General features: G+C 40.4%; 1 protein-coding gene across 2 annotated transcripts; it reads left to right on the top strand.

Annotated features, from left to right (window-relative positions):
* The first annotated feature begins 1,339 nt into the window (after nucleotides 1-1,339).
* Nucleotides 1,340-24,282, top strand: mroh1 (maestro heat-like repeat family member 1). Of its 2 annotated transcripts, XM_041044390.1 has the most exons (45): nucleotides 1,340-1,478; nucleotides 2,205-2,316; nucleotides 2,435-2,580; nucleotides 3,903-4,034; nucleotides 4,117-4,279; nucleotides 4,837-4,935; nucleotides 5,135-5,286; nucleotides 6,188-6,328; nucleotides 6,528-6,620; nucleotides 7,922-8,000; nucleotides 8,328-8,441; nucleotides 8,668-8,741; nucleotides 8,862-8,984; nucleotides 9,392-9,499; nucleotides 9,760-9,904; nucleotides 10,055-10,095; nucleotides 10,482-10,623; nucleotides 10,856-10,908; nucleotides 11,231-11,338; nucleotides 11,488-11,607; nucleotides 11,717-11,839; nucleotides 11,963-12,109; nucleotides 12,827-12,853; nucleotides 14,278-14,400; nucleotides 14,520-14,599; nucleotides 14,738-14,879; nucleotides 15,085-15,180; nucleotides 15,529-15,633; nucleotides 15,930-16,065; nucleotides 16,453-16,565; nucleotides 16,813-16,965; nucleotides 17,120-17,176; nucleotides 17,328-17,425; nucleotides 17,602-17,767; nucleotides 18,176-18,345; nucleotides 18,487-18,624; nucleotides 19,000-19,114; nucleotides 19,343-19,489; nucleotides 19,631-19,697; nucleotides 19,943-20,064; nucleotides 20,373-20,522; nucleotides 20,616-20,750; nucleotides 20,992-21,094; nucleotides 21,316-21,381; nucleotides 21,482-24,282. In XM_041044390.1, the coding sequence occupies exons 2-45, from the start codon at nucleotides 2,295-2,297 to the stop codon at nucleotides 21,556-21,558; spliced, it is 4,911 nt and encodes a 1,636-aa protein (XP_040900324.1). In that variant the 5' UTR covers nucleotides 1,340-1,478; nucleotides 2,205-2,294; the 3' UTR covers nucleotides 21,559-24,282. The 2 variants fall into 2 exon arrangements, with proteins under 2 accessions (XP_040900324.1, XP_040900325.1); XM_041044391.1 differs by lacking the exon at nucleotides 12,827-12,853.
* Nucleotides 24,283-24,893: the final 611 nt, after the last annotated feature.

Raw genomic sequence — 24,893 nt, 5'->3', positions numbered from 1 at the left:
CTGAACTAAAACACCTGTTTTCATAACTCAGACATGAGGACATATAACAAAACAAGCTCCATTTGTATTACTGTTTTGTTCTGATCCTGTGCAAGGCATCTGGTAAACTCTCAGGAGAAGGTGCTGAAGCTGATGAATGTGACCGGACAAGTTTTGTTGACGTGCTAAAGCAGATGTTGACAGTGGACAGTTCTAAAAGAATTGCAGAAGGACAAATTCTTCAGCATTCATTTATTATGATGAGCCTCCTTGTCAGTACATTCAGCAACAGCCTCTAGTAAGTGTGTGCATAGATGCTGTGTGTATCTCTGTGCTGATAGTTATAGATATAGATATAAGTGAAGTGGTTCCAGCATGAAATCGTGTGGAGCTGATAAACATCCATCACTGTCTGAGTCCTGATAATAAACATATCTGAATGAGGAGGCCTCTAACAGCACTGCCAGCCCGGCTAATAACAGTGTACCAAGAGCAGCCCTGCTGGTCTGAGCAGCAAGGAGTATCTGTTCCTCTCTTTCTCACACACACACAGTAGAATGAGAGAACAGGAGAAAAATGACTTAATATTATTACAGTTCATCTATAAGGTCAGTGAGAATGCATGTCTTTCTCACTCCTCACTGCTCTCTCTCTCTCTATCTGCTAAACCATAAATTAAAAAAAATAAATAAAAAATTCAGAACAGGACTGTGTCTGCACACAATGATGACATGTCTTTTTTCAAAGCTCTCATCACAGTTTCTAGTTCTGAGTTGAGTTTCTATACTCAATACAACCTGCCACTCTCCACCCCACATAAGAATACACATATTATGTCCATAAGATAAGTAGTCCATTAGAGAGGTCTCCCTAATGAATTACAGAGCATGCTTCAAAGACAAAGCAATTGTGGAGAAGGATTTCCCATCATTTTAAAGCCAAAAAGTTGTTCTCATTAATGGCTTATGCCTGATCTGATGGCTTATGCCTGGACAGTATTCTCTCACAGAATCATAAGTTCCCTCATTCATAAGTATTTTAATTTTTGATACTTAAAGTAGGCCTACATCTCACTTCTCTACCTGATATTGAATACAGTGTTTGCTTGTAACGGAGGATTTTTATAGTTATGGATGGTAAAGGATCTGACATAAGACATAACATAAGAAATTATTTGATTATAGCGTAGCATCCTGCTTATCAGCCTCCATAAAGAGGTCTTTTGCAATGCTACAGCAAACATGATACCCTGCAGTGTCAGTAGCAGTAGCGGTAGCTGCTCTATGTGCCTCGGTGCTGTGGTAGTTTCTGGGTACGCCCCCTGCCTGATACGTTCCTGCTGACTACAAGCACATGACCAGGCGTGTTTACACCTGCAGTCAGGACACACAGCCCCAACCCTGACTGTGCAGCCGACAGGGAAGCGTGTTCTCTAAACTGAGATAAGAACCAGCCTTGTCGTGAGAGGTTATTGTTTAGCGGACGGTCACCGGGAGTTGGTAAGTTAGCTTTATTAGCATGTCTGCCTGGTTTCCTTCAGTCTGTGATGCGAGGACGCTAGCGGCTCTTCCGTAGCAGCAGCTGCTAGGTTAGCATGCTACTTTAACTGTTACCACAGATTAGCTCGCTGCAGCATCACCACCCGAGCGGGTTAAAGGTAATTATTAAACTATAACACCAGCTACCAAAGACATGGCACTAAGTGTTTTACTTAGCTAACAACACAAGGTGTACTTGCCTTTAATGCCATCTTGTAATAGCCTCGCTAACCTTTAAGATTACAGCAGTTAGCTGCTTCGCATCCGTTTTAGTTGGTGGTTGTGTTAATATCGGTAGCTAAAGCTAGAACAGGTAGCTTAGGCGTAGAAAGCTTGGGTGACAGTTATATTTTAAAGATAATTCAGTTTATTTAAATAGACTACGATAGTTTTTGGTTGAAAACAATAATGTCTTTTCAGTTTGTTTTTGTTTTTTAGTGAAGATCAGGGGTTAGTGTCAGCTGTAATGTAACCCAGCATCACCTGGCTGTTTGCTGTCTGTCATGTGAATGACAGGAGCTACATGACATTTATTTTAAGTGCAAAGAAATATCTGCCAACTTGTCTCCAATGTCTGAATGCTGACGGAAATCAGAAAACATTTTCAGTGAAAGTAAGATCATGGCTGTCCATTGAGCACTACATTATAGTTCACTGTATATTCACATATCATACTTTGCTCTTTAGCTCCAGGCAGCCTCTGCCCGTCTGTCCTGCAGGAGGAAAGCTCGATCCTCAGCCACAGGCTCCAGGAGGCCAGCCCTCTTGCTGTCCACCATGGATGAGACAGATGTGGAACGTGAGCTCTTCTATTCTCTGTCAATAACTTTGTCTAGCCATTTGTGTTGATACCATTTCTCTCTACTTTTTAAGCTTCCTCATCCAATATGTCTCTGTTATCTTCTGTTTTCCTCTAGAGGTGAGCCTGGCGCTGCTAGATGCAGCCAATGATAAAGACCCAGAGGTCCAGGAGCAGGTCAGAAAGTCTATGTTAACCCTGGGAAAACAGAAGCCAGACCGAGTGTTAGCCATGTGCCAGGACTACCTTCTGAAACACCCAAAGGTAAAACCCCAGAATACACCTCCATTATATTAAACACACTGTCATTGTGTTAGCTGCAAGTCAGAGCTATCTATGAAAACATACCAGAGTAACCATGAACTGGTGCTGTGTCAGTATTCCTACTGCACATTGCAGAGTAGAAAGCAAACAGCTCCTGTAGTCCTTGTCAAAAAGGCCAGGGCAGCACAACCATATGTGTGTGCTTGTACAGTCATTTATCATGTTTCAAAACCAGTGCAGAAACACTTGACTCACTCACTCACCTCACACACCTCACAGTTACAAATAGTGATTAATTGTGGTGACCGCACCATGTGATCCTAGTGTACACATTCAGAGTGGAGGCTCTAGGGGAAGTCCTCCATGCTTTTGACTTCTGATAAGGGGGAAACAATGCAAATGTCTGTGGCTTTATGAAAGATTAGTCCTGACTCCAGGAACCCAAACTAACAATAGTCTGCAGCAAATCTGTTAAACCCAGTCACACTTAAAAGGCCTCTAAGAGCCCCAAGCAAATGTGGGTTGCTGGTCCGTTACAGACAGTAAGGGCTTCTAAGTCAAGACATTCTTTCTACATGTTTCACACAGGTACAAGATGCAAACTTTGCAATAAGTAGTTGTGCATGTTTTATTGTTTGAGCTCTGGTGATAAAGTGAAGTTCATTTCACCTGTCAGGTGTCAAATTGACTGGATTTGCCAAAAACAGATCCTGGCTTTTGTTTTTTTTTTAATGTGTACATATGTTTAAATTTACTTCCCTGAAAATGTACTGTATTAGTATTGCAGTACAAAATGTCCGTCCTTAATTTGCGTGAGCCTGTGGAGTAGAATAAAATAAAACCTACAAAACAGAAAAACAATAACTAATGTAGCTTGTTGTTTAGAGGAAAAACAAGCCTTACATTTTGTCCTTTGCCTGTTTCTGCTTGTAGCACGTGTTTCACACAGAGCTCTGAATCAGCGCTGTGCCTGTATATGACGCTGTGACATCTTATCATACAGTCACAGCTCTCAGACATGTGATTATCAGATGATGGCATCATTACACAGAGGAAATGTCTTGGGAAACCAGTGACATAGTTCATTGGATTTCCTTTTTTACTGTGATGGTGTTTAATGTACTGCATATTTTACTGTGTATATGCCTGTGTGAAAGCCAAAAAGTTTACATGGTATGTACATTAGATTCTATTCTTTTTGATGGAGAGGAAAATATTTCTTCCAAATTTTTAGTGTTGTATACTTTTGTGCTCTTTATATCTGTATGCTGTCTGTCTCTTGTCATCTCTTTTCCTTTTTTCTCCACCCTCTTCTCCTCTAGCTGGTTGTGAGCCACAGAGTTGTGATTCTTCAGACAATTGAGCTGATTGCCGGCTGCAGGATAGAGGAGATCAGTTCCCCCAGGATAAAAAGCATCATCTCACTGGCCTCAGATGAGATGACACGATCAAAGGTAAAATATGTCATGCTAATTATTTATTTTTAGTTTCTATCAGAGGACAGATGATAAATGATCTTCCTTGCTGTTTTCTCAGGAGGTCATCCCTGACTGGCAGCAGGCAGCCAGTAATATCTTGGTCGCTGTGGGTAACAAGTACATCAATGACATTATGGAGGAGATACTAAGCAAGTTTCAGCCAGGGGTCCTACCTCACTTCTTTGTGGTCCAAACACTGGCCAACCTCTCTGATTCCAATGGTAAGGAACACACATTTGCCTGGTTAAGGTCACACGTGCACACACATGGACACACAAACACACACACACAACAGGAAATCAGAACTTTGGCTCACAAGGCAGGCATTCAGTGGTTGTTGAGAAAGACACAAACCCGTTAAACCTGTCCAAAAACTGAATTTGCTGTTTGTTTAGGAGCGGCCTCTCGTGATTTGTAAATTGCAGTAATGAGTGTCGAAGTAGCCCCTTTGTACCAGAGTTAAGCCCACAAAGCTATTCTTAAAACTCTGCAATTGAATAAACTTCTTTAGAGGGCTTGAACAGTTTCAGTTAGTGATATCCACACTGACAGTGTGTGTTAGCAGGCAAAGCAAGCAGACACTTCAAATTAAAAAACATTTTGCTCTATTGCAGCAAACATTTCCGGATCAGGACCTAAAAAATAACCCAAACAGCACCTTTACCATTTTGTGTTGTCAGTCTCTGAGTAGCTGTTGCTGTTTCATAGTGCAGAATTTTAGAGGAAGTGGTGAGTAATAACTTGCCATCAATGCCGTTCTCTTCTCCATGTTCTGTAGTTTATGGCATGGTACCCTTCCTGAATGCTATTCTGGGCACCATGTTGCCCATGCTGAGCATGGCCAAACAGGACAACATGAAGTGGGTCTTTTCCTCTGGTAAGAACCTCTTGACATACTTTTTAACACTGTTGTAATTGTTGAACCATATTGATTAATATATTTAACTTTAACTTAAAATCTTGAAACTTCCTCCTGTTATTTCCCTCCAAAAAAGTCAAACTTTCAAAATATGCAATTCTCCCTCCCTAATTTCCCGTCACCCCCCACATCTCCCTTGTTTCCTCTCTCCCTCCAGCCCTGTGTCATTTCAGTGACAGTATCTTGGAGTACCTGGCCAACCTGGACAAGGCTCCGGACCCCACAGTCAGGAAAGACACATTCTCCAGTGAAATCTGTGCTGCTTTTGACATCCTCTTCAATAACTGGCTACAAAGCAGGGAGTCTAAAGTAAGTGGGTCATTTTTGGGGATTGAGCAAGATGTTTTGATATACAGTGGACTATGCAGCCTGAAATGTGACTGAACATTTGACAATATGTCATGTGTTCATGCAGTACTGAAGGAAGCTGACTAAGTAGGGAGGCTGAGGTTAGCGGTAAGCCATCGAAAACCTGGCATTTTGACTTCTGGATACGAAGATGATGACGACAGTCCCAAAGGCAAACTTTGAAAAGAATAACACAAAAAAACCCCAACTCATTTATGAAATCAGTTATTCTGAAAATATACCGTGAGACCTCTTTTCTGGTGTCATTTTCTGTTTCCAGTTTAAGCGACATGTTAACCATTAGCACTATGGTTTCGATCTGTAAGAGCTTGTTGATGTATATTTCTGTGGGTTCTTGATAGCGTGGTAACCACACAATTTACTGCTTGTGTTTGCATTGAGTCCATACATGTTTACAAGTTCACCACTATTCCTTCGTGCTGCATTGCAAGAGGCAGGGAACCTATCAGAGTTAATTATGGTTCACTGGAGTGACATTCACAGCTTGGTTCAAAAGGGCACTGAATACACACACACACAAACAGTTCAGTGAAAATAAAGAGATTTTCTGGAAAACAAATGAAGGATTTTCATAAATTTTGTGTATTTTTTTCCTGTAATCCTAAAAAGTAAAATATAGATCTGTGACAAGATGTCCATCAAATGAATTGGCAGTTGAAGCTGAATGACTGAAGTTATATTATTTCTGATATATATATTTTTAAATGACTGGTGTTCCACTTTTTATTTCCTCCTTATGTACACATGTCTAGCTGCTGTTACAATTTTGTGAATGTGTGCCACCTAATCTTTCTCACGTCTGTCAGCTGACAGCCTGTCTTTCTGTGTGCGTGTGTTATAGTTGAGGTTGACAGTGGCCGAGGCATTGGGCTCTATGTGCCATCTGATGGCCAGTGACAAACTGGAGGAGCAAATTCCCAGACTCATTCCTGCCATCTTGTCCCTGTACAAGAAAAACAATGAGCACTACATCATTAGCAAGGTATGTATGAAATCCAGGGTGAGTGAGGTAGGCTTACCATGAATCACTGTCCAACTTCAAACTGTGTCCTGGCTTTTCATTGGGATACATCTGTTGGTTGAATAATTTAACACATAATCACAAAGCTACAACATCATACAATGAATTTAGCATTTTCAGATGGTGATTGTTTTTTTTCCTTTCTTCTGCCTTCACTCAGAGTCTCTGCCAAGTGCTCGATGCTTCTGTCAACATGGGCAGCAGGGTGCTGGAGACACAGCTCGACGCTCTGCTCTTTGCACTGCATCAACAGGTATACATTAAACGCATAATAAATGAAATGCTGCAGCTTTAAACATGAATTAACCAGGTGACTGATGAATGACAGATGCTCATGAAAGGTGGTACTAGGGAGAAAACATGCTTGTGTACATTACTAGAACTAGGTAAGTAGGTCAGCTACTTGCTGGTGCGACTTTTTAGCACTCTCTAACAGAGTGAGCTGTCACTTTATAAGAAATGTCATGACTTTTTGCAGTTGCTTATGAGGTTGTTTTTGAGTCAGATTTTTTTTAAATGAAAAAAAAGCATTGGACATGCTGAGTAAATGACCCACACACTTCTTAACGCCCCTATGTGATATTAGCTGTAGAAGGTCTGTCTCGTCTGAATACTGACAGTTGCTGGTTCCCACCGCTCTGGGTAGCACTTTCTATCACAAACCTTTGTTGCTGTCATAGGAACTGTAATCCAGTCCTCATGTCTCAGTCCTCCTGTTTAGTAAACCATAAATCTGTGGCTAAATGATGTAGAGGATGGATTATTTCTTTTGGTCATACTGTCACCTCATGCTATTTTTTTTTTTAAATGTGTCAAATGGCTGTCAGAGAGTCGCTGTAATCAGACGTTTTCTTAACCTTGTGAGTCAGCTGATACTTGGCCTGATGCCTTGGCTGTTGCAATGTTTTGCCACAATGACTCTGCCAGCGATGTGTGTATGATCTGGATGGCCTGTTGGGCACAGAGAGTTACAGCACCAGTCCATTTTACAACAGTTTAAGTTAGTCATTACTGTTGTAGTCTTACACAGCATCTTATGAATTCATTTGTGAACTCTAAACTGTACATATGCATAACTAAAGATGACAGAAGTTCATTAGGCCCAAATAAAGTGTTTGAACAAAAATAAAGTTTTTTGCTGAATTTAAAATGGTGGCATCGGAAAAATGTGGTCTCTAATAAATTCTCAGTTCCTACATCCAGTTCAGAAACACACGCCAAATAGGAGACTGTGGCTGTACTTTAAACTTCTCATGTGTGACCTGGTTCTATAAAAAGAGCGTGTGTGATCAGTCCCTCCCTTGGACAAACACGTAATAGTTACTGCAAACTTTCAGTGTTTGAACTATTACTTTCCTCATTATTGTTCACTACAGCATGGACGGAAATTTTGCAGAATTTGAATACATTTATTCTGTGATTGTCTTTATTTTTCCTGTGTAAATGTCAGTGCACATCAGAACTCATATCCTGCCATATAACAGTGTCTGTCAGTGCACGTTTGACACATGGCTGTTAGAGTGAACAGTGTAACATTTCCTTTGTCTCCCCCAGGTGTCTGCCCCTGTTGATTACAGTAACCCTCCTACAATCAAGAACCACAACGAGGCCCTGCGCTGCTTCAGTTTACTAGGTACTAAAGCTCCTCAGTCTGTGTTGTTATTTGTCTACTGAAAATTGACACTGTGTTAAACTGTGCTGATTCCTTAGACGGTAAAATGAGAAGGTCTGTGGTGACCAAGCTAAGTGTATGGTAACAGCAGAGAGTTGTCCGTCAGGCCTTTCTATTTGCTTTAGTTCTATGGAGTCACAAGGACAGTAATGAGATCATCCATTAGTGCGCCAGACTCAACATAATCATATAAACTGTGACAGTCGGTCTACTGCTCTGTTTTGCCCTTGTTTTTCTATTCCTGTTACAGTTTCTTTTTTTTTTCTACTTCCACTCCTCTTCCTCTAGCTAACTCCTTCCCAGACCGGCTGGTCATGTTTGTACTTCAGAAGTTGGAGAACAGTAATGAGCGGAGCAGGATGGGCTCCCTCGCTGTCCTTCGCCACCTCATCAACTCCACCAGTGAGGAAAGCACGACATACGCACTCCTCAGATCAACTTATCTCTTACTACACTCACATCAGTGGGTGATTTGCCATTAGAAGAACAGTTAACTTAATGCGTCATCCAGTAAACCCTGTTCTAAATTAAAGTATTAGTTTATATTTTAGCACATCTTTTATCTTTATCTTTTGTTATCTGGTTATTTGTGGTTGTGTCAGAGAGTTTTCATGTGTGCATTTTGCAGCTTCTACAATGGAGACTAAGAAGCTGCTCATTCTGGCCAGCATCAGACAACCAATGGCTGATCACAGTAACAAGGTAACACACACGTACACAGGCAGAGAACTTCAGGTTTGTTCTTTTAGTCTTTAGGTTTGTTGCTTAAATAAAAAAAAAAAAATATGGCTCCTGTTACGATTCTGTTTCTCTGTTACCCAGGTGAAGAAGCGTGTGATCCAGGTGATCAGTGCGATGGCTCATCATGGTTATCTGGAGTTAGAGGGAGGAGAGTTACTGGTTCGATTCATAGTTCAACACTGTGCCTTACCTGACTCGTACCAGGTGACTTCTGTGTGTTTAATTATACAGCGTTCCTGAGATGGGAATTAGACTTGTGTAGAAATTGTTAATGCTTATAATTTCATTCATTTATGATTCATTCATTTATGATTCATTCATTTATGGGTGGCCTATGTGATGTCTATGTATTTTAGGTTACATAGGAAAGTAACAGCAAAAGCAAAAGTAATCTTTTTGTATTTGTGTAAGTAAAACCAGTAAAGGACAAAAATTATCCAGGCAAACACATACAGCTACATACATGCATACAGTGCAAATAAACTTCAAGATAAAATTTGTTCAGACTTCATCATTCAGAACCCTGCATTTTTCAATGCAAAGAGACTACTGGAGATATGGAAAGTAAATTATGTATTCTGATCTGTGCACCTGTCTGTATGTCTCTCCAGCGTGAAGACAGGCCCATAGATCCAGAGGAGGTGACAAATGAGGCACTTAGGACGATGTGTGACAGCACCCTTCATCTCCTGACGACCACTGTTGGACGACTAGCTGATGTATGTGCACTGGCTTCCTGTCTGCCCATCTGTCTAGTTTGTCAGTGACTAATTCATCTTGTGTTGTGTGTTGTGTTCCCAAAATCACTTGACTGCTGATGTTGCTGCACATGTTAGTTTTGCTGCAGTCGCATGCTGATGAAGCTTGAGCTTTACAACAGAGCAGTTGGGGTTAAACGTTGACAATTGCCGTCCATTGTAGATGTAAAATGGATGAGCATTGCTAAGAGACTTGTGCACATGTGTTTTGTTGTTTGTAGGTGCTATGGCCCAAGCTGCTCTACTATCTGACCCCGCCACAGTACAGCAACGCCACCACTCCTCTGTGTAAGAGTCTGATAGTGCTGGGCAACAAGAAGAAAAATAACCAGGAGCCCAGCTTTAACATAGACTTTACACAGGAAGGTAGGAGGAATATTTATGTAGACGTTAAATGGTGTATGTGTTACATATTAAGTCTACTTTAACTATGAACAGAAGCTGTGAATGATAGAAATTAGTCTGTTCTGTATGATTGATTCCACATTAAACGTGTCTCTGTACTCTCTCTTCCAGTCAATCTGCCCTCTCCTCAAACACTAATGATCAGACTGCTGGTAAGTAAAGCCAGCTGTATAGCACACTACAGTAGTGTCTGATCATGTGTTCAAACTGACTGATCACGCATCATGCCCAGTAATCCCTATCAATTGTTAAGGCTCATAACATTTCCATTACAATCTTTGATTATTCCTTGTGAATATACTATATTATTATTTTAAAGTTGCTCTAGCCATGCATTCAACATGGAGGGGGAGTGGGAATAATAAGATAATCCCACAGTGTTTCAGTTGTAACGGCTGTTTTGCTGAAATATCTAGAAGAAAGATACAGTCAACTCATTTCAAGTGATAGAGATAGCAGGTCGTTATCTGAACCATGGCTAATGGATGTCTGTTTATCTACACACATGTTGTGTCCTGGTTTGTGTGTGTGGTCCTAGGTGAATGCAGCATTCCCATTCAGTAGCAGAGGCCATGGAGCTCCGTCCCTCTCTCTCCTTCAAATCCTCAGCATCAACATTCACCCCAATACAGAGATTCTGTGGGAGAAAGAGATACCTCCTCTGCTGTCTATACTAGAGGGTATGGACATCTGGAGATAATACTTTCAATAAAGTCAGTGTATCTATACATAATAGCATTGGAGAAAGTGATGCCCCTCTACTGTCACTGCTAGAAGGCCTGTTTTATCTACAGTGACAGCAGAGTTAATACTTCAGGTCTTCGTTATTTACATTATTGGGGCATTTGTATGATGTATTGGATCCTTTTACCTTTCCATTCCTTACGTCTGACTGTGTACTGTTGTTTCCAGAGTCAACAGCACAGACCCTGGATAAGAACCACTGGAATGAGAAGCTGCTGAAGGTGTGTTTGTCTATATGGGGATATTATCTAATTCACATCATAATGCTTCAGTGTTTTGCATCTGAATAAAACCAAAATGTTGTGACAATAGACAGAGAGATGTAGATTTTACTTTTTTCCCCAAATACAGCTGGTAATTCTCATTTATTTTGCATTAATTGTCCATAAGCAGCAGCATTAGACTGATTGATGCTTGTAACAATAATTATGCTTTTCATATAGATGTCGATGATGAGAGAGGCCTCTTTTCAAACAAAGAGATTATGTTGTCTGTTTTTATATGGAAATATTTAAATCTGACTTTTTCTGAAATCATCTCCAGCTCTTGTCTAAAACCCTGGCTACTATTGATGACGACAAGTGGGTGTGTCAGCTGGCAGCCGAGGCAACGAGATATCTCTCCACATATAACAACGCCTTAGAGGAGAAGGTAATAAGGGGGCCCAGTTCCTCACTGGGTCGCAGAACTTGATGCACTAGATGGACTACCAGTGCGTAGGACAGTAAATATGAAAATCTGTTATTTTCTTTTGGTATATATCACAACATTTTAAACTGTATTTGTCCTTTGCATTGTAGAGTTTCCTGTACCGGTGTATAGGAGTGACTCTCCAACAGTGTTTCAATAAGGAGGTTGTTAAAAAACAGCTACAGGAAATCCTCCTCACAGCACGACACAATGACGCTGTCGAAAGAGAGGTACTGTTGTGGTGTTGAAATAACCAGAAATCACAGATTGTTATCGGGTTTTTAATGTCTTGACACAGTTAAAGTCTAACTTTTTGTTTCTGTCTTCTCTGTCTGTCAGGGAGTTGCAATGGGCATCGGTTTGTGTGCTAACAGCCACCTAGAGGGAACTCTGGCTAAACTGGATGAGTTTGGCAAATCAGACGCCTTCAAGAAGTCACCAAGCATTTTCAACCTGCTCAAAGTACAAAGAACTTTTACAATATATCTCAAATCACAGTTTTAATATAAATATCACTTGGTTTCTTTAATGTTAAAAGAGCGTGAGTTGTATGTTTGTGGCTCTCCTTCCCTTCCTTTTCCTCAGGAGCGTAATGATGTTGAGGTGGAGAAGGTGAAGAGCACATTAATCCTGTGTTATGGTCAAGTGGCTCTGAATGCACCTCCAGAAAAGATACTGAACCGCATTGATCAAGACATCCTTCGCTGCATCAGTAAACACTTCAATACCAAGGTAATGTAAATGCTAAGGTAACATGGCAGAAATTACAAAAGAGGCTTTTAATGACGATGCTGATGATGATGAGAAACAAGGGTCGCAGTCTCTAGTTTCTAGTACATATCATGTACAGTGTGCAGGCAATGTAATAATCAGTTTAAATTAGAAGGACAGGGCTACTGCTACTGTATGCCAATTAAATCAAACTAAATTAAAGCAGTTGATATAAAGCATCCATTCAGCAAATGCCACAGATGGACCCTCATTTTAGCCTGCGTAGGAGTCATCTGACTGCCAGCGACATGCTAATTGCAGCTCCATTAAACTAAAAGATGTTTACAGATTGTTGCTTCAAGTGCATTTGAACTCTGCATTGAAGTGGGCCCAATCTCTTTGAACTCTGTTTGCTTGCTAATTAAAAATAGATATTATTCACAGAAATGAGCTAAACTCAGGTAGCAGTCATCTAGTTTGTACTTGTGTGACTGTGATAGTGTTCATTACCAAATTAACAACGTATCTTCAGCCTGTAACTGGCTGTGTTACCGAGGAGAGAGTTTATCTGTAGTTGCTACGATGCCTTTCACATAAACTGATGATAAGTGACTAAATCTCAGGTTAACAGATAATTCTGAAGTCAGCCAAACACATAGTTATTGAAGTACTTAAACCTGCAGGTAACGGATGTGTTTGTGTGTGAGCTCATGACTCTATCACCTCTATTTCATACAGGTTCTGGGGATAAAAGTAGAGACAAAGGTATCGTCACAGGAATAACTTGGGCTGTTTATCTGCGTCTTTGTCTTCTCTGATCTATGCTGGTTAACTTCCTATTTTCTCCTTTTCATCTTGCTCTTCCTTACTCTTCTTTGAAATTGTTCCTCTATTTTGCGCACTTGTGGTGATTGCTTCACTAAAGTCTTTACTCAAAGTCTATAAGTCAAGAAAAAAATATACCTTGATACAATAATGCAACTGGTTTTCCTTTAAGCTTTTACTTGGCTGTGATGAATCCACTGTGGTGGCAGAGAACATTGTTGACTTTATAAATGCGGTTTGAGGACTGTATTTTACCTCAGACATGTACAGTTAGTTAATAGCAAGTAGACCAGCTCAGCTCTGAGTTAAAATTGCTTAATCACTGTTGTGCAGAAAACGATCAGTTGGGAACAATATTGAGTAGAAAACACAGAAAACCAATAATGTTGCAAGTTGACTTTAGTTGTGATTATGTGATTAGTGAAGTGTAGCTTTAAAGTGATGCACCACCAAACACTCAGAGTATCAAACACTCACCCTGTGTAGGATTGAAAGGTTACAGTGGATTAGGGTGTAAAAAAGTCAAAATGTCTTAAATCAAACTGATACTCTGAGCTAGATTTGAGGTGGTTTGTCGCTGTAACCCACTAATATAAATCCAGTAACATGGTTACTAGATTGTGTTAACAACCCTGCATTTAAAGTGCTATGAGTTTTGAAACCAGCTCAGATTCCACGAAAGTCTTTTGTGGATTGTTTTTTAAATGTCTTTTGAATGATCCATCTCTCTTTATGACCTGATAATCTCTGTCTCCATATGATTGACACACGGAATTCATGTGATTCTTTCTCTCTGGTGGATTGTGCTTTAAATGCTCACCGACGACTCACCCTCAGTGTGAAAGGTCATTTTTGTCATTTCCTGCTAAATCCTAACAGCTCTTCGTGTCTCTAGGCCTCGAGCTCTTCTGTCACGTCTTAAACCAGAGCCTGCTGGTGGTGTGCTGTTGAACCGATCTCCTCTAATCACGCAACTCTGATTTCAAACTTCTCTCCATCCATAGGCATGGAGGATCAATCTACACTATCACCATTAGATTGATTTGATTGACTGATACACTGAGTGGGTCGACTAATTGATTGTTATGTAGTTGGAGTGATTCTGGATTGTTTTTGCTTTTGCTTAGCTGTTCGTACAGTTGCCCCTGAAAAGGGGGCTGCAGTGTGCCGTGTTGTTTGCATTCCTGATCATTTGGAAAATGCAATTATCCAGTTATCTTCATGTCTAGCCTACTTTTCCTCTTCAACTAAATATTTTCATCTGTGTATGTCCTGTCATTTTCTTCTGTTGTATGTCTTTGTGTGTTTCTTATCTCTATGTATTTTGTCCACCTACGTGTGTGTGTGTGCGTTATCTAATCCAGGACCTGACTATGAAACTGAGTTTGATCCAGAGTGTTGGCCTCATAGCCAAAGCCATCAGTGAGTGTGTGAAGAAACAAGGCTACATCTTCTCTCGCAAACAGGAACTCATTACTGTTATGCTGGTCAGTATGGAGACATTAAGGAACAACTTTCAGTCATTTCACAACAATCGATAGAGGTGGACTTGCAACATCAGTTATTTTCTGATCTCTCTTCCTGCTGTTATGTCTTCCCTGGTCAGGATTTTGTCAAGGCGGAGCCAGCTGATTCACTGAGGACTCAAGTTCGCCACCTTGTGATGACCACTTGCGCCAACCTCATGTATCCTTTAACAAAACAACTGGACTGAAGACTAATATTAAAGATTCACTGAATAATTGCAACAGTCAAACATTATTGTATCCCTAAGTTCTTGCTCGTGAGATTCCAGTGTTTGATCTTTGACCTGAGGTTCTTCAGGCCTCTGGACCCTGCACTGAGTGAGAATGAGAGCTTTGACTTATTAAAGGTGTGTGTGAACGGCGTGTTTTCTCTGCCACCTGAGACACACACTCCAGAGAAAACTAAAGAAGAGGAGATACTGGACCCCAAGCAGAGAAAGGTGAAAGAAAGCAAACAGAGATGGGTGCACACACATACAGTAGACAAATATACTGTACGTCGTCTTGTGCAACCAATTCTTTATACTTGCTCAACCATTAATCCTCGTCAGCAGATGAGTTTTTTTGCCACAGGTAATTTTCTGGTATGACAATTTTCACACTTGTGTATTATAAAGACTAACATGTCCTAGTAAATCGCTGCAGGCATTGTACAAAGACACACTGGCTGCACTGCAGGAGCTGCTGAACAGTGTGCTGGCCAGGGATCCCACACCTGATGGTCTGCAGAGTGTCTTCAAGGTGAGGCATGGTGTTTCAGACTATGCTGGCTCCTCTCTAGTCCAGCTCAGTGCCACTAATACTTGTCATTATCCTGTTCCTCCCATTCTGGACTCCATGTTATTTAACAAAACAAGAAACACTACTTTGAGTTGTGAGAACTGGGCCTCTTCTTCTGAAATGTATTACTTGTTTCGTTCTCTGAGGGTAAAAAAAAAAAAAAAAGTTGCCCTGCCAGCATCAAGCAAATCTCTCTGTCTTCCCTCTGATGACAGTGAACTGCTGTACATTAAGAAATAACTTTCCCAGCGGCATTGTACAGTGTCTCTGTGTTGTCTAAGACATGGTGTGTGGTATTGTTCTGTGCAGCACATCGAATCATGGTTGAGCTCCGGACAGGACCACGAGAGAGAGAGAGCTGTCACAGCTACTGCTCACATACTGGCTTACTACCTGGATAACCTGACTGTTAAGGTACATACACACACACAAATAGTCTACTCACTTGTTTCCTCTGTATCCTCTCATTCATCAGTCATGACTTATATTAGATCATGTACCAGTTCTTCAGTCAGTTCATGGTGTCTCTTGCCTGCAGAACCACCAGTGTAGATCTGCAGAAATCATAGATTTGCCTTTGGATATTGATTGAAATTAGGATGATTGTTCAAATTGATGTTTACACGTGAGAAAAGGGCACTGAATGACTTCTTCAATGCTGATGTTTTTTTGGCTTCACTTGATATTAACGCTGGCAGTTTGTGCTCCAGAACATGGTATCCTTCCATAACCTTGGAGCTCTGCTGGGTCGACTGTCTCCACGCTGTTCTGACCCTCACCCCGCTGTTCGTGCTGCTGCTGTTGACTGTATATACACACTGCTTTATATACAGCTACGATATGAAGGTACTTCACTTTAGTAGTGACTTTAGCCCAAATCGAACATTGTCATAACAAAAAAAAATTGAATGTGACTGATGACAGTTTTGACGTGTTGCACAAAGTTTGTTTGTTTGTGTGTTATGTCACATACTGTAGAAGTGAGTTTCCTAGTCTGATATCTGTTAGTATTAAACTGAGTTTAGAAAAGGGACAGACTGTGGGGGCTGGCTTGTGATTTATGATGGTTCTTTATGCATCATAATTACATTTGTTTAAATGATTATAAATGTGTTACTTGTCAACAAACCCTACTTAAACCCAGAGATATAGTGGTTAGTTTCTGTAAAGCTTGCTGCTTCGTCTTGATTTTATTTTATTTTTTAAAGCTTTTCCCTGATTGTCTTTGTGTAGGTTTCTCTCTAGATTACAAGGATGAAGCTGTGGACAGTCTGTTGCCCCTTAAAGACAGACTAGAAAACCCAGACCACTCCGTTCTCTACAAGACCTGCTCTGACCTCACCAAGGTACAATGTGTACCCCTCATTCTGAACTTTATTTTACTTTGTATTTGTAAATTGTGCTTATGAAAATCCTCTTGTTTCTTTTCAGAGATAAATTGTTGTGCCATTAAGACATTAAGCCCAAACCTTTTCCACAGTTTTCTGTTGTTCTGTCTTTACTCTGTTTAACTCTTTCTCGGGTATTAATAAACAAAGCAGCTACCTGTACAGTACAGCTGTGTGTAACTACTTCTTTTTCTGTGTGTGTCAGGTGATGAGTAAACGTCTGCCTCAGCAGCAGCTGACAACGTTGGTGTTCATGTTATTTGAAGGCCTGGTCGACAGTCAGGCAAACTGTTGCAGAGCTTCATCGGTCATCCTGAACACCCTGCTGAAGAACAGAGGAGGAGGACTGCAAGAGCTGGTAACACACACACACACACACACACATTCATACTTCTCACACAGCCCTGTGTTACATCTGCATAGGTCCATAAGTATATAAGTGGATTACTACACACAGAGCCTGTCTGTTTTTCTGTCTTTGTGTGGCATGGTGTGTGTGTGTGTGTGTGTAGGTACCAGAGATTCTGGAGGTGCTCCATGTGCGTCTGCAGAGCATCACGGAGGAGCAGGTCGGAGCAGACATATTTATTTAGCATCAATATTTAGTATTCCATGGATTTGTTATAATACATTCTTATGGCCTATGAACATGATATGGAGTCCACTGATCATCTTTTTTTTTTGACATAAGAATTAACTCATTGTTGTCCTTGTGTTTAGGTGAGAGTGGCAGTAGGACAGACAGTACTAATCCTGGCTTCTCAGCATCTGCAGACTGTTATTAACACACTAGTTAACCAACCACTTCCATATGACAGGTATAATTCATTGGCTTAATTGGTTTCATCCAGTAAATTCTGTCACATGATTCTCCAGTTCTTAGATTTTGCTTTTAGATAATTCATCACATCACTTAAAGCCAAGAGTTTTTAAAAGAAGGTGTTTTGTATCTATTAAAAATTGTGTATTCACATTGTCTGTCTCGTCTGTCCAGCTGGACCAGTGAGATGTGGATGGCCTTGGGATCAGATCCCATTGTAGCCAGTCAGATCATAGAGATGGTGATGGAGAAGCTTGTCGTCATGGCACCATACGTAGACAAGAAGGAGTCCATGATAAGAGGAGGGACATCAAAGGTGGCCACAAATCAGCCACTGGCTGTAAGTCACAAAACACTCACAGACATCTCACGGCCTACACTGGTATTCAGACATGACTCTGATAGAAATAAGTATGTAGTACCCTAATAAAGCCAAATGTAAAATAACAGGTGAGAGTTTGTTACTCTGCGTTCAGTTTCCTGTCCTCAGATTAGATGCTGCTCTATAACTTGTTAGCTTTTACCATCAATCATTAGACATTTTGACGAATGTTTAACAAAAGCAGAAATTGGCCACAGCCAGATTTTATTCAGAGAAGTATTCAGGTGGTTCCTGCACTGAGCAGCAGCTCCACACCAAACAGTGTTAACATGTGCGTTTGTGTGTGTGTGTGTGTGTGTGTGTGTGTGTGTGTGTGTGTGTGTGTGTGTCTGTGTCTGTGTGTGTGTGTGTGTGTTTTGTTTCTAGATGACATGTGGTCTCAAAGAGCTGTTATTAAATGGCCAGAGTCAGGAGCCGGCAGTCAGTCAGTTCCCTCAGCTCTTCTCCTGTCTCACTGTCAGACTAGGAGCCAGTGTTGGAGTCTCAGCAATGAGGGACAGCAACACCAAACAATCTGCCTCCGTCCACGTAGCAGGGTGGGCACCTTTGCTTTTTTTTTATATCTAGTAAAATACAGATTAGGTTTCTACATATATTTGTTTTGTAAAAGTCTAATCTTGGGTGAGGGGGGGTTGATTGCTTGGTCTAATCTTTTCCTGTTTTTTTTTTTTTTTTAGGGTAGCAGCTGATGCACTGAGAATCCTGTTAGCTCGAGCCCAGTTAGATGAAGTAATGAAAAGACTGGATGAGGATAATGCCTGGGACGCAATGAGGGAACCAAATACACACATTACTGGAGTTACACTACTAGCAAGGTAGAAACACACTCACATTAAATATGCTGGATTCATTTTGACAATCTTATCAGATATATACACCAGATAAATGCTGTAGTCTGCAGTAAAATTGTAAAAAAAAAAAAAAAAAAAAAAGTTTGAAACTTAAAATACTTTCTGCTCATCATAATTTAAGTGAAATGAATAACTTGTACTTGCATGATGCTCAGTACATTTAGAGGTGAAAGAAAATGAAACCCAAACACCATCCATATGTTTTGAGGAATATTATATAATTCCTCTCCTGTATTCTCTCTCTCTTGTCTAAAAGTAAATGTGATCTAAACAATCATTCCACTCAGTATACTCTGTTAAGTGTGTGTGTAAATTAGTGTGTGTTTGTCTTGTCTATAGGGCAATGGCTAAACATGCTGGTCCCAGGTTGCCTGCCATTGTGGAGCGTCTGTGTCCCTCCCTGAACAACATCTATGAATGCCAGAGAATCACCGTCACCGCTTTCTTCTCCGAGGTGATGAACCATGTTTATTTTATAGTTGTCCTGTGTTAGGAGGGGGCCCGGTGTCCCATTGGTCTGAGTCAAATGAACAATAACCGCCTCCACCGGTTACAGTGATATCTAAATTACTAACCAGTAACAGCTCCAGATGTCGTTGCATTATCAGAAAAATTGCCCAGTTGGTGGAGAACATGAATAACAGGATGTGTTTTCTCTTTCTCTTTCATTTCCTGAGTCCAGCTGTTAAACCATCACGTGGTGACGGAGTTGATGCTGATAGACGTGTTAATGAACAACATGATGGAGAGGATATCAGATCCCTGTTGTACCGTCCGCATGTTGGCTGTGCGGGGGCTCGGCAATATAGCTGTGGGATCACCTGAAAAAGTACAACACCCACTTACACACACACACACACACACACACACACAAGAGCGCACATACTCTGTGTGCTACTGTACAAACACTACTGTAGCTGTTAGGTCACTCACAGCTTTTTCTTTCTGTCTTGCTTCCCTCCCCCACCAGGTGAATAAATATGCCAAAGAGCTGCTGGCAGCCATGAGTTCAGGCATGGAAGAGAAAGACGATCCAGGTAAGATGACAACCAAGTCATTTCGTTTGCTAGAAGAAGGAACGTTACACTAATCTGTGTTTGGTTCACTTGATTTATTACAGTGATTCCTCATGTTTACAGTCAGCTGGTTTTGGGGTTTCACTTTAATTCACCACATTCATCATGTTCATTCTACCAGATGTTCAGTCACTCATCAGCATTAGATGTTGTTATTGGTAGAAATGCTCCTCTTTTTCATGCTCTGGACTCTGGGCTTCCTGCAGGTAAGCTGATTACTCTTGAGGCCATGTCAGGTCTGTCCAAAGTTCTCCTCCACCTGGACAAGAAGAATGTCCACTTACTGGTGGTTTATATCTTCATGAAGATTAAACCGTTCTTGGAAAGTGTAAGTTTTCCCTTTATTTTTTTTTTTTTAGGATGTTATATGAGGACATAAATTATACCGTATAATACAGCAACTCTCTGAATAATTATAAATAATCGAATGTAAGTATTTTAAAGTTGTTATTAACGGTGCCTGAGTTGTTCAGTGGTTATTTCAGTGTTGGCCAGTTATACACCATTATAGTATTTAGTATCTTTTAAGCTGAGCTGATCTGAAGTCAGTCAGTGATCTGTAGGAGGTGAAGCTGTGTCTCTGAGTCCAACACATAGACACATGTAACTCTGACAGTGTCGTTTGTATTGATCCAGGAGAATGATGAGATCCGCTGTGCTTCCATCCATCTCATGGGGAACCTGTCCAAGTTTGGCTCAGGAGAGCCAGTGTTCAAAGACCAGATCCACAATGTTCTGGTCAGCCTGCTCTTACACCTGGTTGACCCGAACCCACATGTGGTCAAGGTAGGAAATTTGCACTCACACACATAAACACACATTTTCCCACCACCACATTGTTTCTAACAAAAACTGGATTTTGTGTTTGCCTGTGTCCAGGCGTGTAAGTATGCGATGCGTGTGTGCGCTCCTGTGGTGGGATCAGAGCAGATCACAACCATGTTTCAGAACCACCTCCACGAGGACAAGAGCTTGCACTACGGAGAATTCATCAATGACCTTACCAAGTACCTGGTGAGACACACACTGTCATAAACACAAGTATCCGATGTGTTTGTCAGACGCACGTGAAACAGACGACAAAAAAAAAATACAGCTGAAGTGCCTTCTGTGTAGAAGCATAATAAGGGGTGCATTTTAGCATTAACTGCACAGATTCTCAGCAAAGTCAGATCCGATGTTGATAATGTCAGATGCTTAAGTAGCAGATTCTTGTATGTGTTTGATGTGTGGTGTGTTTTGCGTGTGTTTATAGATCCAGGACTTTCCAGGCATGCTGAACTTCTACCACATATCAGTCATCCAGTTCTTCAAGAGCAACTGGCCTGAGGTCAGAGCAGGAGCTGCCATGTTTATAGGTGAGCCTGCAACATCATCATATTGTAAACATGAGACTCTGAAATATACAAGTAAAAAGTCAGAACTTTTTAATTGTGAAAACTTATTTTTCAACTGCTGCATCCATTTGGCCATAACCACTCAGCCATAGTGCAACACAGTGTCCACTATCACATACAGTATGCAGATGAAACTCCTTAGAAACAATATATTTGTGTGTCTTGTGTGTGTGTGTCATCAGGGTTTCTGCTGGGGAATCTTCCAGAGGAGCATTTCTCCCATCTCAACATGGGCACCATCACTAAAGGTGGAGCAGTGGAAACCCCCCCATTTTCTTCTGTAATTATAACTAATTGTTTTTGTCCACTGTGTTTTATTAACTGTGCCTTTGATGTGTTCATGCACAGGTTTAGTGATGCTGCTCCAAGATCCAGATTCAGTGGTGAGAATGAAGGCTGCTGAGGCCATGGGACACTTCCACTGACACAACACACACAGACCTATGTACAAATATCAGTGTTTCCTTTAGTCACAAGTGGTAGGCCACCTCTACACAAAAAAATACATTACAAAATAAAGTATTTTATTTTTATGATTGGGACCTGTGGACAAAAACACACAGGTTCCACCATTTACATGTGCAGTGATTATAAAATGATCCAAATAACACAACTGTAACATTCATTTAAACCAAAACAGGGACCAAAGCAGGAACAAGGTCGGTCATTTACCAATGTAACGAAATCATACAAATGAACACTGATAATACACATTCATACGCACACATGCAAATCTATTTATCCGTTAGCAGCTTTGATTAGCTTCTTTTGACACTTGATTATGGTACTTGAAAGGACGTGTTAATTCTTAGCTGTATCTTAGTGACCAAAGACTGTGTTGCTCTTTACAGACTGGCGTCTCGTCTGTAGCAGTTAGTGTTCAGTCAGGTTGACAACACCAGAGATATTCTGTGTTCCGTTAATGACATATATCGTGCTTGAACAAGTTTCTAATGCGTAGGTTAAAAAACACGTTTGAACTTGAGTGATACATTTTTTTGAATAAGTATTGTTTCTTCACATATTCATTCATATTATGCGCAAATCAGCAACAGTAATGCACATTTAAAGTACATGACAGAAATAATTTCACATGACTCTGCCTGGTAGCTAAAGTGTGTGTGTGTGTCTGTGTGTGCTTGTGTGTGTAGTTCATACCAGAAATTTGTGATAGTTTTAGTGGATGGATGTTAGTTAGTAGTTTAGTTTCAGGCGATCTCTGTTTGAGTGAGCCTGGTAGTTAGTCTTCAGTTGGCTCGGAGCTTTATCCCTGCCCTCCCCGAAGATACAGTTAAACATTTTATACCAGTAAAGACGTGTGGTACCATGGGTAAGTCTTTAAAAAAAATTATGTTAAGTCTACAATAAAAAAATAACAGCTAAGATGTGAGTCGCACAAGAACTACAGCTGGACTTAAAAATGTTCTGTGGTTTCTACTTGTGGGTGGAGGATTTGGAGAATGAAAAGAAAACAGGATGTCTCCGTTCTCAGTGCCGTGTTCGGTAGTCCACATCATCTTGTCAGCTTTGCCAAATCAGCCAAATTAGCCAGCAATTACCAGGTAGTGACTATTTGTACAACCAGTCTCCAACAGCAAGACTGATACTTGATACATGATAACTGGCTGGTTCAGACCAGACTAAAGGAAGTCATCCATGACTTCATCATAGCTCACCACCATTTCTGAGCCATAATGAAGCTGTTTGTAAATCACTGCCACCACCACAACTGAATGGCCACAACATGATCATCTCTGTAGGACACTTAACTCAGGTCCTTTGATCATAGTCTGTTTAATCTGCGCACACTTTATGATTCAGTTTCCCATTACGGGCCACAAGAGTGGTCCAGCCATTCTCCGTATGAACATTAATTATCACAAGAACATTGCCAGAGCTTCTGTGGTGTTCAGAGATCATTAGCCAAGTGACAGTACACAGTTAGTCACTTTAATACAGCAACTTTTTTTCCCCCTTTATTCACCCGTTACAATGACATCAACTCATGAACCAACCAGCTCCAGCCAGTCAGACCAGTACTTACCAGTAAGTAGAGAACAGACCAGTGTAGCCATTCTGAAAACAGTCTGTTGATTACATATATTAAATTAGCACTATAGAGACATTGTTAATGATTTCCTTTCTCATTTTGAATGCACTTAATGTTAAGTATCTGACATTATCCCATTGAACAGCCAGGTTTGTACAATTTTAGGGTACAGCTGTGGATTTGCAGGCCTCTTAATGTCATGTAAATATATGTGTGTGTGTGTGTGTGTGTGTGTGTGTGTGTGTGTGTGTGTGTGTGTGTTGTAATGTTTAAGGATGTGTGTACATGTAACTTGTAAACTATGTCTCCAGATGAATTCACTCAGTGGCCAATAGGGAGGGATGCAAATTGATCCACTATGTTTCCCAATTTGAATTCATTTGGTGACAAAAAAACATAAGTCCATTAGAGAATGGGGTGAAAGCAATACATTTTTGTATTTGTAATACGTTTGTCTTATGTATGAATATGTATTAATGTGTGTATGTCTACCTTCAATATTTCTGTTGCACTTTCAAGCTCTGCCATGTAGTCTCTGATGTAAGACCTGACAGGCAAACTTCAGCTAATTTCCTTCACAAGTCCCTGGTTACAACTCATATGGAGAACATTTTTATGTTTTCTGCTGATTTTCAGCAGCTGATTTTTTTTGGTCATTTCAAATGTAACCGGAAAGCAGATTTTTTTTTAACCTAATGTGTTAAGTTCTTTGTAAACAAAAGCTATTAAACCTCACATTTACTTTGTAAATGTAATCAATTGCTTAGATGTTCTACAAACAGGGACTCATGGCTTCCAGCACTTTCTAACACTATGGCTTGGTTTAGGGTGAGTGTTTAACTGGAATTAGCAGTGTTCTCAGTTATAAACTTTATACAACTGATGTGATTTTTTTCGTGTCATTTCCAGTTTTTTAACATGTTGAATGTTGTTAATGTATGTCCTCTGTATGCGTGACACATGGAGGTACGGCTGTTTCCAATGGTTCATGTTTGAATGTGTGCATGTCACTTTTCATATGTTACTGGACCAGAACAGAGTGGATGATGGCAGTCAGTGTATTTAAAATGAAGAAATAAACGGATCCATTAAAACATAAGTGTTGATTTTTGATTGTTGTTGTTGTTGTTAATGCAGGTTAATCAGATTTTTTTTAAATCAGATGTGTACCTCCACTCTCAGTGTAGCAGCTCTAAATGTTCATTTCCTGTTTTAAGTGGAGCTCTCTTGACTTTTATGGGTGTAGAATGTGGCATAGATTAATTTTCTTTTCTTCCACACGGGTGCAGTAAAGAGCCAAGTATAGTCATCTTGTACTAAAGATTTTAAAGAAGAAAATGTTAGGCTCTGTCAACCTAAACTTTTGATGACACCAACAGAAAACAATGCAGTGTTTTCATTTATTATTCTTCTTACTTTATTTTTTGATTTATGTGTCTGCTCTTGCATCATGTCCTTTACCCACTGTAAAACGTTTCTTTATATTTTGAGAATTTATTCTTGTGATCAGTCGTCTGTCACATTGTTCATGTGTCATATTGGAGCTGATGGTCCCTCTGTCCTCTGTCTGGACTGATTCATCCGAAACTAGATCATCAAGCTAAACAAAATGACATTGTGGGAATTTGCAACCAGTCTCTGTTTGTTAGTGTGCTATATCAGCAGCAGTGTAAATATGAACCACTGGAGCTCATGTATGAGAGCTTCAGT

This window comes from Toxotes jaculatrix, chromosome 8 (genome assembly GCF_017976425.1).
Source record: "Toxotes jaculatrix isolate fToxJac2 chromosome 8, fToxJac2.pri, whole genome shotgun sequence".
In the NCBI taxonomy this organism is placed as follows: Eukaryota; Metazoa; Chordata; class Actinopteri; family Toxotidae; genus Toxotes; species Toxotes jaculatrix.
The sequence above is the reverse complement of the archived record's forward strand: the minus strand, read 5'-3'. Positions and strand labels throughout refer to the sequence as shown.